Source organism: Thermobia domestica, chromosome 13 (genome assembly GCF_964235325.1).
Source record: "Thermobia domestica chromosome 13, izTheDome1.hap1.1, whole genome shotgun sequence".
Lineage (NCBI taxonomy): Eukaryota > Metazoa > Arthropoda > Insecta > Zygentoma > Lepismatidae > Thermobia > Thermobia domestica.
In genome coordinates this window covers 41,185,206-41,198,392 of record NC_137466.1, presented here as the reverse complement: position 1 = coordinate 41,198,392, position 13,187 = coordinate 41,185,206, and the positions used below count along the sequence as shown (strand labels likewise).

Below are 13,187 nucleotides of genomic sequence, written 5' to 3'. Positions count from 1 at the left end.
CATAAATTAACCAAACAAAAACTGAAAAAGGAAATAGGGGACATCGAATGGAGTTGTCGCGGTGTACCCCAGGGCCGCCTATCGGGAGGGTCCAGGGTCCAACTTTAAAATTTTAAATCGAAACATGGGGCGAGAGATACCTCGTTCGATAGATCTTTAAAAACTACAAAGCGTAGTGCCAAAAAATTTTTCATATCGGTCACCGTATTCAAAATGGCCGCCAAGACATGGTTCCTGTATCAGATAAAACGTCCAGTATCATTAATATAATAAATGAATCGAGCAAAAACTCAAATAGGAAAGGTCATGGGGCACATCGAATGGTATTGTCGCACTACCCCCGGGGGGCCCAGAGCCAAATTCAACATTTTAAATGGAGAGATGGAGCGAGTGATATCTCCTTCATCTTGCAAAAACTGCAATGTTCGACAATTTTGTTTTGCATTTCAGTTGATTGATTTTTGCATGAAATCATTGCATGCAATAAAAATGGAAGGTACTATTTAACACGAATTTTACCTACTTTTTCTCATTACAGAGACATCTATCTCTTATGAAAACACATTTCAGATAATTTTGTTGCGTAAATTCAATTTCCAAAAACCAAGCCAGGTTCTCATTTGCAATTTCAGTATTTCTTCCCGCTTCAGAGGAGGGAGGTTGCAGCGATAATTTTCTAGGAATTAGATTTCCTCCTTTGCATTAAGTTACTTTTATTTTAATAATCTTTTTCTCTGCTGCATTGTTCTCGAGCCGTGGAATAATAAATACCTAACCTCTGTGATTTCCTATACGAGTTTTATTCTGTTTATTTATCTCCAATCGTTTTCATATTAGTGGTACTGTATCTGATACTTCGACCATGTCTTGGCGGCCAATTTTAAAAGAGTGATCTATATGAAAAATGTTTTGCTACAACGCTGTTTAGTTTTAAAGAAATATCACTCGATCCATGTTTCCATTTAAAATTTCAAAGTTGGGGTCTGGGCTCTATGAAAGGCGGCCCTGGGGTCACCACATCATCATTCGACATACCCCATACCATTTTCCTGTTTCACTTTTTATTCTGATCATTTATCTCCAACCGTTTTCTCACTAATGGTACTATACGTTTTATTTGATATAGGCACCATGTCTTGGCCGCCATTTTGAATACGGTGGCCGATATGAATTTTTTTTGCCCCAACGCTTTGTAGTTTTTAAAGATCAATTGAACGAGGTATCACTGGCCCCATGTTTCCATTTAAAATTTTAAAGTCGGGCCCTGGGCCCTCATGAAGGGTGACTTTGGGGGACACCACGATAACACCATTCGATGTGCCCCATGGCATTTCCTACTAGAGTCTTTTTCAGTTCATTTATGTTGAAAAATTTCGTGGAAATATTAAAATGGACCACCCTGTATATATATATATATATATATATATATATATATATATATATATATATATGTGTGTGTGTGTGTGTGTGTGTGTGTGTGTGTGTGTGTCTTGCGGCAATATAGTATATGCAATATATATGAACGTTAGTTGGGAACCTGGGGTTCCGCAATAGTGTTCCCAATCGGGCCCTGCAACTTAACTTTTTGGCCCTTACTTTGAAGGAAGAAAGCTTTAAATTTTTAACTATATAATTTCCCTCAGGAACAGCATCTAATTTTAATTATGTGTTTGAAGACATATTGTTCCGCTAAAGTACAGTACATTAAATATGATGGATAATTTCTTAATTAGTCCTTATGCAGTAGTAATAAAGTTCGTTCGGACACATGTTCTTATCTTTTTTATTATTATTATTAGACAATAGACAATATTACCTACTCACCAACCAATACGCATTTCTTGGAAAAGTCGTCAGAACGAACCTTCAATTTACGGTACCCGAAGAAAAGTTATATCTGCAGCTATAACGCCTACAGATAATCTAGAACTGGAATCCAGGGCTGGGTTCACGACGGGCTTCTGGGAAAGGGGGGGGGGGGTTGCAGTGAAAGGTTTCTCCGATGATCTGAAGCTGGCGCAATATGGTGTCCTTGGGTGAGGGGCAAACAACACTTCGTCCTGTGCTGACGCAGAGATTTCTTTGAATTTAGCAGAGGTGTCTTCCTCATCACCTCATAGAAAGTAACTTCTACACACAAAAGTAGCATTAAAAAATGGGTCAATGTTTTTTGCACACAAGAAAAATATACCACACATTACAAAGGGTATTATTAATGATGGGATTGTAAACGAAATTCACCAAACTAATTTCGTACAAATAACTAACTCAATCTTTTACGTAAATCATATATATCTCCTTATATGTTAATAATTATTAGAAACAATATGTTGAAATCAACAATTTTTAAACTTTATCACCGTTATTATTTCTACTCTTATAATTTGCACTACGAGATAAGAGGAGATTTTTTTTTTCGAATCTCGTGAGCAACACTACTTCACCCAAGTCTTAAGTGTCAACCACTATTTTAGTGCTAAATGTAAAACCTATAAATTGATAAAAGTGATTGTACAATCACAATGAAGAGCATTTATGAACGTTTAAAGATACTCAAATCACAAATATTCCAATAATAAATATGGTTTATATGTTGTTGGGCTATACGCACAGACGCTTCGCTCCTCGTTTTGCGTGACGTCACCAGCGAGGAGCAGCAAGTAGGTATAGAGGTGTACGAAGCAGCCAGAATGTATTTTTTTTTCTTTCTTTATGCATAACATTTTCGCTGTCACAACATTCTCCTACACACAAACTACAAATAAATAAATAAATAAATAAATAAATAAGCCAGCAATAAATAGAACATCTTTTCAACGCAATTTATATTATGGAAAATTAACGATGTATCTGTGATGCATGATCATTTATTTTTTGATGAGATAGATAATTGTTGATTTATAATTACATTTTAAATGTATTTATATCTGAAATGTTACTGTGAATGTATTTAAGCAAAGTTGCAGATAAATATGTGTTTTACCAAGGCAATCTCTGAAATTTCCGGTGCTTGGAGCTAAAGTAATTGCGGAACCAATAATAAGGTGAGTTCCACACCCGGCATAAATATATTACTTTGTGATTACTGATAGGAATATCTCAATAAATACTTAAAACCATGGATAATAATAATAATAATAATAATAATAATAATAATAATAATAATAATAATAATAATAGATCGTCGATGCACTCAGTTGCGGAAGCCCTTTGATGCCTAGCAATTTATTTTGTTCAATATACGGCACGCAGGCTTAAAGTTTAAAATTGCCAATTCATATCTTCTCCACATGATTATTAAAACGGAACCCATCCGTGTTAGTCATGTCGACTATCCATCACAGATTATATTTAATGTAACCATTGTTGACGCTATGATTGTACTTAGTGACATTAATAGTACACAGTCCGGAAAAATTGTTTGGTTTATATCTAAATATTTGTATGCTAACTAGTGTTACGAATCGAGACGAGACGAGAAATTAGGTTTTCTCGTCTTGTAGAATCGATTTTCGAAAAAAGCTCTTTTCGTCTCGCCTCGAAGTTTCTCTAGCCTCTTGTATAAATTAGTGTACAAAATTTGTCCTGACTTCCTAAAGTCACGAGAGATCCTCGAAGGATGAGATATAACAACATTTCAACCATATTTATTATTGGAGTATATTGTGTAACGACTTGTGTATCTTTGAATGCTCTTCATTGTGTTCTTACAATCGCTTTATCAATTTATAGTTGTTTTTTTTTTAACGATGAAGCATGCAACACTAAACCGGTGTTTAAGGTTTAATACTTGGGGGAACTCGTGTTGCCAATGAGACTCATTAAGTTTCTCATCTTTCCTCGAAAACGAGACGAGAACTCCCATATTTTTAAATTTAAACGAATTTAAAAGATTCTTCTCGTCTCGAATTGAAGACGAGACGAGACATTTATCGCATCGGTCTCGTCTCGTGGACAACACTAATCTCAACCATGAATTAGAAATAGTTAACCTGCCAGTTTTCCTCAACGGTCAAACTCTTCCATTCTGTGGTGCAAGGCGAGGGGCAACAGCCCCACCTGTTCTATCCACACAACGTCCTGAAATTTTATTCTGATTTCTAACTAAAATAAACATCTAGAGGACCAATAAGCAAAAATTTTAAATTATGAACTTCATGCATACATAGAAATTTATGAAAATGAATACGGAAAATAAACTTACTTTATTTTACTTTGAAATCGGGAAATCGCCTCCCCCTAGAAAATTTTCTTCGGGTGCCTATGATCCTGACTGAGGACCTTTGTCTTTTCTTCACTATTTTGGCATGGAGGGACTAAAACTATCAGTTAAGTATGAATAGTGCAAATCAAAGGCGTATAAATGCATAAAGAAATCGATTGATTGTGCAATTGATAATAATTTAGAACAACTTTTAACTCTAAAAGAAACCGATGAAATATAAGTGTCACTGTTAATATTAAACAAACTGAAAATAGTTTGAAAAATGTATCGGTAAATATTGGTGTTTATTTGCCAATGCCGATACCGATACTCCCAAAAGTGGCTGATATTACCGATACCGATATATCGGTACATCCCTAATTCTATAATGTGCAACATTTGGAGATGAAAGACAAATACACGTAAAAATACATATGTACACACGTACTGAAGTTCACACTATCTTGCAATATTGCATGCCTGTATAGCCAAGCCCACGTAAAGAAATCTTCCGAGATATAGACCTTTTCTCTGTTAAATAATATTCGTCCACGTACACCACTAGAAAAGAAAGCAACACAATTCAACATAGCAAAAACCCAAAATAAATAAAGAATTGTTTATGGTCTTACTAGCAAATCTTCGCGCGTCAAGCAGACGACAAGCTCTAAGTTCCTCGCTGGTGACGTCACTGTAAGAGAGCGTGAAAGTAGAGGTTCGGGACATAGGTTAAGAGCATCCCCTGGTTAGACCTACACCTCTAGTGACGAAGAAGGATTCTGAGAACTTCCAGATAAGGGAATACATTTTGTACGTAAATTTACAGAACGAGATGAGAAGTGAGTCGTCGAGAATCGAGACATTAAAGAAGTTTCGGAGAATTGAGACGAGACGAGACTTCTATAAAATTTACGAAACGAGATGATAAACTTTATTTCTCGTTTTGTCTCGTCTCAATAGCAACACTAGTATGCACCGAAAGATGTAAAGAAAACTATTCAAATTCTATCTGAATATATTCATGGTAATATTAAGCGTGGAGTAGTCAATGATTTGTTCCATTTTAAATGATCCGGAGTAAGTTAAACGATGGTGTGTTTAGTTTTATTTGTTTAGGACGTATGTTAAAAAAATAATTCAGCACATAGGCTGGAAAATTGAGGATCTGACCCTGGCGAGAGCTTCCTCACCATCAAATAAACTCGCCCTCAATGATATGAGGGCGAGGGCAAGCGAGGGAGATGGACACCTTCGTTCGTGAGTGCGAGGGCCAATTGCCACTACTAGGGTGAGGGTGCGCGAGGGCAAGGAGAAGTTTCCAGTACGAGTGCGAGGGTGAACGAGGGTAATGTACAACCATCCTTGCGAGGGCGAGGGTGTGCGAGTGTGATGGACAACTCACTTCGCAAGGGCGAGGACAAGTTTCCAACACAAGGGTGAGGGTGAACGAGGCTAGGGCCAACTGTCACTGTGAAGGCGAGGGTGTGCGAGGACGAGGGTCAACTGCCACTGCGAGGGTGAGGATGAGTGAGGTCGGAGTAAACTGAACATCTATGACAATGACTACTGTTAATGAGCTGGGGTTCCACATGCCGCCACACTCATCTGATTCTCCTGACTTGGCCCTTTCTGATTACCACCTATTCGGGGCATTGAAGAATCTGCTGGACAACATTTCACCGACTTCCATGAACTGCAAAACACTGTCCGGATGTGGGTGGGCAGACTCCGAAAAAGTGGTTCGCAGAGGGCATAGAGAAGTTGCCACATCGGTGTGTAGTTTTTAATGGAGACTATGTTAAGAAAGTGGATGTATCTGCCGAGGCATAAAGGTTTTTATACGTTAAAAAAATAAAGTGTAAATCAATGTGGAGTGCCCCTCGTATTTATAGCCGACCTAATATTCCATTCTTTTATTGGGGGGGGGGGTACTTTCTATAGCTATATGGGAAATTGATAGTTGGTCGAATTGTAAAAATAATCGAAAACGATTGGTAGGGGTTATATTAGTTGAGAAACAATTATTAATTGATGAATAAAAAATATCTCGGTCCTTCCCACTCTGCTCAGTGCTTCGCATTATACCCACTGCTTTCTATGATAATAGTAGCTGAAGCTTATATTTATTATATGGAGCGTTCAGAGCATAAGGCAATCAAGCCATAAAGTTGTGAGAAAAATAGACGTAAAACTTGTACTGTAAGCTTAATTACATGAAAATCTTAAATTTGTATAGAACACCTAATTATATGGAATATTTTATTTTATTTTATTTTATTCTTTACGTAGATTTGATTTGAGACTTCCAAATTTCAGGGGTGCCCACAAGGGGGGCTATGACGCAAACTGCGTCATTGAAATATTTGGGGGGGGGGTAAAAATCTATATAAATATGTTTGAGAGGGTGTAAAAATTAATCGAAAAGATTCTTTTCCATGGAAGAACACCTACGGATAGGCAATTGAGGGGGGGTGCGTCATGGACATGAGGGGGGTGGGCACCACTGCAAATTTCATTCTATTTTCAACTGAAAAATATATGTAATTCAACAAGGAAATAATTACAGGGTATATATGATAACTAAATTGAAATTCATCGTAATATGGCCCATAACAAACACTTAACCATTTTGTATCGCAAAGGTCAAATTCACCGATACTGTAACAGAGCGGTGCTTGAGCGATTGACCGCAGAAATTCAAAGTCCGATTTAGTGATTATTTCACAGAGTTGTTTTATTACAAGTGTAAACTCTTTAGTCAGCGGAGAAGAGGACGTGGATCATCGGCCGGATTTGATGACGATAGTATTTTGGTGGAACGGAGTGGGTCACAGTTGGTCTGAGTGGGTCATGGTGTGTGATGGGTCAGAGTGGGTCGTGGATCATGATAGGTAGTAGATCAGTGGGTTGTGGGTAAAGTTTTCATTGACCCACACTATCTCGGCTTCCAACTGCATGAATTTAAGGTATTTGTGTACATATCTTAACATACGCGTAATAAATACTTGTTTTTTTTTACATATCTTACTCAATGAGGTTAGAGCACCGAAACCTTTCCTTGCATACGCCACTACGTGTCCGAATATACATAGTGCACAATTTCAGCTGCATTTTCTGATTATAGCTATAAGCAGTGGCGTATTTAGGGGGGTGGCTTCCGGGCTTAAGCCCCCCCGAAATCTTACTTAGTATAGTAAAGTAAATGAAATATCTTGCAGAATTTTCACATTTCCAGGCAAAGCCCCCCCCCGAAAGTTAGCAAAGCCCCTCCCGAAATAAAATCGTAAATACGCCACTGGCTATAAGTAATACGAAATTAACTTTTCTTTGCATTAAAAAAATAATAATGAAAAATACTGTAATGCTACTGAAGCGTAGTTTGTCCTTGAGCTTAGAAATAATGAACTCTAAATACGATACAGAAATGCAACTTGAAATTTAAAGTATTCATCTCATAAATATAAATTGTTACAAGAAACATAATTTGTAATATAGATGCCTATAAAGGAAATTGTCTCTTCCTTTCTTTTTCATAAATGAAATATTTGTATATTATTGCATGAGACACCGAGAATGCGTAGCGTAATATCCCTTCAGCTTATTTCTGAGTATATAAAGGATTAACAAGTTTGGATTTGTATCAGTTATTTCTTATTATTCTAACAGTTCACATTCTTTGTTCATCATGATGAGATTGGTAAGTTTATAATACTATTTGATAATGTTTGATATTCATCATTATAGAGCATTGGTTAGTAGGGTGGTTGAGAAGGTTTTAATGGTTCGTTCCTTTTCATCACTTAAGTCTATTTGTATAAAATAGGATCTACGGTTTAAAGTGGGACTTGTTCCAACACTATGGTTTCTATCCGAGAAAGACATCTCGTCGGGGAATGACATTTTGCCATTTGTCATAAAAATGAAACTGATCTTCTGGGTGATAGAATCACGGATAAATGGCTGAATTGTTTGAAATTTGCAATATAAATAGCGTCTACCTTGAGCTGGCATTTTATAATGCCACTTTCACCAAAGGCTGCATCCTAGGACAATGGAGCGGTTCAAAATATATCCCTAAAATAGAAAATGAAATGAAATCTTTTAGTTTTACGTCCCACGGTTATGCCGGTTAGGCTAAAGGACACGGTGATTATGAGAAATGAATGAAATGGTGGAATGAAGGAAGTGGGAGAACCCCGAGGAAACCCACGCACACGGTGTTTGTCCACCACAAAGTTCACTTGGCGGGGGCTGGGATCGAACCCAGAATCTCAGCACCAGAGGTGAACGATCTACCACCGAGCCACCGCGGCCCCTATTCCAAAAATTAGAGTAGTTTATGGGCTTTTTTGTCATTAGAGTTTTATTTAAATGCGTGCGTATCCATTGAATGAAGGGGGGTGGGGTCGAATATTTTTCATAAACTTATTTTACGGGGTGCAGTGACTTAGTAGTAGAGCGTTTACCTTTCGTGCTTGGGGTCCCTGATTCGATTCCTGGCCAATTAAGTTTATGGTGGACAACATCGTATCCGTGTTTTTTTTTGGGGGGGGGGTAGTCCCGTTTCCTTTCACTTCTCATTTCACCAATTTTTCCATCATCATTCATTTGCCTTAATCATCATCTCCCTTAGCCCAAAGAGCGTTGAACTATTACATTTCATTTCGTAAACCTATTTTCCCCGTGTCATATACTAAGTAGTTATGTAACAGCAGCAAGAAAGTTCAGAACAATGACCGCTTATAGCTAATATATTGTGAAGCATTGAATGTTTACTCACAAAAATGATTAATCCTACTTCAATTTAACAATGTTTCCTCGTAATTATTTATTTTGTGATCTCTCGCATAAAGACTAATTCCATCCAAGTTAGAATTGTTCAGTGTCAAGGGCGCCGATCCGGGGGGACAGGGTGGCCCGGGCCCTCCCAAAGCTCATGTGGGCCCCCTATTGTATTTATGAATATACAATATTTGGCATAATTTGAATGCAATTTGTCTTAAAATCCTCATATATATATATAGCTTCTGCATCTGAATGGGCCCCACCAAATTTACAGAGAAATCGGCGCCCTTGTTCAGTGTATGCTTGAACTGTGGGATTTTTAGCTTTCTATTGCTTGATGTGCATAAAAGAATTCATGTACACTCACGTCCAAAATGATTGTCGCATATCTATAACTGTCTTCCTGTAAGAATATACTTTGATAATGATTTTGAAGGGTACTTGTAATACTGATACTATGTGTATAATCGGGAAATGTATATTTGTGTAAATTTCATAGAAAAAGAACTATAGATACGAAAATTAGAATGAGTAAAACAAAATGTTGCTAAATGGACAAGAAAGATATATTTTCGTTTTATTGTTCTTATTTACTGCTCTTTTGACATGAAATTTTCCACATACATGTTTCTGCCAATTATACACATACTAACATTATAAGAAATACCGGGCGAATTCGTTATCAAATCATATTCCTACAACAACATATTTATAGCCATGCGACAATAATTCTGAACATTAGTGTACGTAGTTACTGACTGGATCCTCTGTCAATAGTTACTGATCCAAAGTCGGCGATAATTAGGAAATAGGTTGTTGTGAGGCATTTGCATTCGCTGAAATTTATACAAGAATTTAAGCTTTGCGAACTTCGCAAGATTGCGATAATTCGGGGCTAGGGCGTGGTCAGGCACCTTGGACTTGGCCTGGTAGCAGTGGCGTACTCAAGGAGTGTTTCGGGATTTATTCCCCATAAGTAAGGTATGAAAAAAATAAACATTTACTATACTAAAGTCACACGTAAATGCCGTTAGAAAATCACATGTGTAGTGAAATGAAAAGATTGAGTACGTAACCCCCTTGACCAATGCCGGATTTACGTATAAGTTAAACAAGCTATAGCTTAGGGCCCCTCTCTCTTGGGGGCCCCAAATTAAAGAAACAGCTGGATGTACATTTTCAAAATATAAGAAAAATAGTAAATAAAATAAAATCTACATATAGAAACAGTGCTTCGTGTTGTGTAGACTTCTGCAATGGAAGTAATGGGGTCCATTCTGCCAGCCTGCTTCCTAAAATGTCACTAGTTTCTTCATTTCTGTATATAGGGTGCCTACATTTATCTTAATACATAAAGCGCCACTATTACCTTCAATAGCTTAGGGCCCCACCAAACCTAAATCCGACTCTGCCCTTGACGAAATTCTGCGTATGCAACTGTCTAGTAGCATATATAAAAATTGAATTGAAATTAGTAGTATATATAACCTTCATCTGCACAGGTTATAGCAATTCCACATTCTACTAACAAAACTAGCTAGTAAATTGATCATTGAGATTAAAAAAAGAAAAGAAAAGGAAGCAGAACTTAAAAATAACGTGTTTTGATCTTTAGTAACGGTTGAAAACAAATTCGTTTATTAGAATTTATAAATGAGAAAGTCACCAAATATTTGAGTCATTTGACATGTCTTCTACTCAAAATATAGTAGATACATCTGAAATGCAAAATTAGTTTCTAGAATTAAAACAATTGAGGCTTCTCCTTTGTTACTCAAATATACAATAGAACCAGGTAAGTAAATCGTTTCTACCTAATTGAGCTACCTGGTTAATACAGCGGCATGCCTAACCTACTACGGATATAGAGTCATGAACTTTATCATTGCCGAATAATTTGGTCTATTGTTTAAACATTTTCAAAATAAGCAAATATGACTAGAGTTAAATGACTTAACTATAATTAAATGCAATATAAAACACGTCTGATTGAACGGTAAGAAACCAAAAATTTTAAGATAAATGCCACTTAGAGGAAATTTCACGATATTAATTTGTATTTCATCAAACAGACCATTAGAAAGTTTTCAAGGATTTTTCATTATGTATTTTTATTTAGTACAGTAATACCCTTCATTTTACCTATGACTTGTTGAGTTCTTATCATATATTGGAAAAGCTTAATATTTTTCGGAATACCGTTATATGTTGGCAAGTCTTTCGCAGATATGTTGGCAAAGACAAGTTGTGAATACAAAGGAGTAGCCTTGCTCATAACACCAATTAACATTTTGTAAGATTATTTTCTTATACTGTCAGTTTAGGTGCATCAAGTATCAAAGATTCACTATTTGGAAAACATAATATTCAATTTTTGATTGAGTTTTTGTCTTTCTTTTATAGGTGGCCTTCTTAGCTTGCTTAGCAATAGCTTATGCTGGTAACCCAGCGGCTATTACTTATTGGGGATCATCTGCAGCACAGGGACTCTTGGCTGGTGCACTTGGCCAAGCTTCAGCTCTAGGCATTAGAAATCCTGCAGTTACCGGAGTACCAGCAAGTATCCCACCAGGAGTTTCCCCAGTTGAATGCCCCAACTACCCATTCTGTGGACCCACACCTCCATCAGCACTTAGAATTCCTTCTGCACAAACTGTTTCTTCTGGTCTTATAGCTGCTGCTGCTAGTGGTATCAATCCAGCTATTCCTACGCCAGCCACAATCCCAGCTAGCGTCTCTGGACAGGAATGTCCTAATTACCCCTTCTGTGGACCAACACCACCAGAAGCCATTAACTACAGAAGACAACCATCTCCTCCTGCACATACTATTCCAGCTGGTGTCCCAGGAGGACCTCTTCCAGCAGGCTTGTCAGCTGGTGCTCTGGCTAGTGGTATCAACCCATCTCTTCCAGCTGGTGTCCCTGGAGGAGCTATTCCAGCAGGCCTATTAGCTGCTGCTGGTAGAGGTATCAATCCAGCCCTTCCTACGCCTGCCACCATCCCAGCTAGTGTCTCTGGACAGGAATGCCCTAACTACCCCTTCTGTGGTCCAACCCCACCACAAGCCATCAACTACAGAAGACAACCATCTCCTCCTGCACATACTATTCCAGCTGGTGTTCCAGGAGGACCCCTTCCAGCAGGTGTATCAGCTGCTGCTGGTGTCCAAGGAGTTCCAGGAGCTTGGGGTAATTGGGCAGCATCTGCTGCAGGAATTCCAGGTACCTCTGGAGTATGGGGCAGTGCGTTAGGATCTACTATTAGTGGTATTGCTGGTAAAAACGTAATTCCAGCCCCTGCAAGATATCCTGCTGGTGTAAATCCTGCTTCTTGTCCTAACTACCCCCTATGTTAAAGAATGTAACAAATATAGTACAAAACACACTAAATAATATTGTACATATCAATATAATGGGAATGGGTATTAAATAAAACAGCATTTTAAAGAAATTTGTATATGTTTTCAAAGTTATTCTCCAAATCAATATTGTTCAGACAGAAGCAGCTTACCTTTTTTTTTGACTATTCAGCTATCAAACCTTAAAAGGAAGACAGTAGCATATAAAAAATAAATACATAAAACGGAAAGTTATTATTTTTTCGTTTTCATCAAAGGGATTGAAAAATGATTTTGTTCGTATTCTCCAACAATATTTTGAATTGTTTGTTTGGAGTTTACCCTTGTCAGAATCAAGGCTATATAAGACGTGAATAGCATGGAAACTGAACTAGGACATGCGTTCTCACCGGGAATTGAAACCGACTATTCCGCGCGGAAGACACGAATGCCGATGTAGCTCTCTGGTAATATTTATATTTAAAAAATCGAAATGTTATAGTACTTTATTTTTAATATAAAAGTTTTTATATATAATGGATGAACCAAGTAATTTCGTCACTTCTATTGCCAACGAAAGAGCAAAGTTCGAAAAAATACATTCTCGGTTCCAAGCAGTATGGCTTCTAGATAAAGAACGCATGGGAAATAATTTATATATCGTATTTTAGTGCAATACATTCTCTTACCTTCCTTGTTTTAATTCACTTGACTCCTTAAAGATTATTCGAAAATTTAAACAAAATTTACAAATCTTTCTCTCTCTCTCTCTCTCTCTTTCTCCCTTTTTACTATGCTTTAGATCAATGCAAAAACCAACTACTGTAATTTCTATTTAAGTAAATGACCACAATAAGGT

The 13,187-nt window shown here is 37.3% G+C and overlaps 1 protein-coding gene across 1 annotated transcript; it reads left to right on the top strand.

Moving 5' to 3' along the window:
- The first annotated feature begins 7,866 nt into the window (after window positions 1–7,866).
- Window positions 7,867–12,386, top strand: LOC145669178 (uncharacterized). Its single transcript, XM_081737508.1, has 2 exons — window positions 7,867–7,901; window positions 11,393–12,386. Exons 1-2 carry the CDS (start codon window positions 7,890–7,892, stop codon window positions 12,344–12,346), a joined length of 966 nt encoding a protein of 321 aa, XP_081593634.1. The 5' UTR covers window positions 7,867–7,889; the 3' UTR covers window positions 12,347–12,386.
- The last annotated feature ends 801 nt before the right edge of the window (window positions 12,387–13,187 follow it).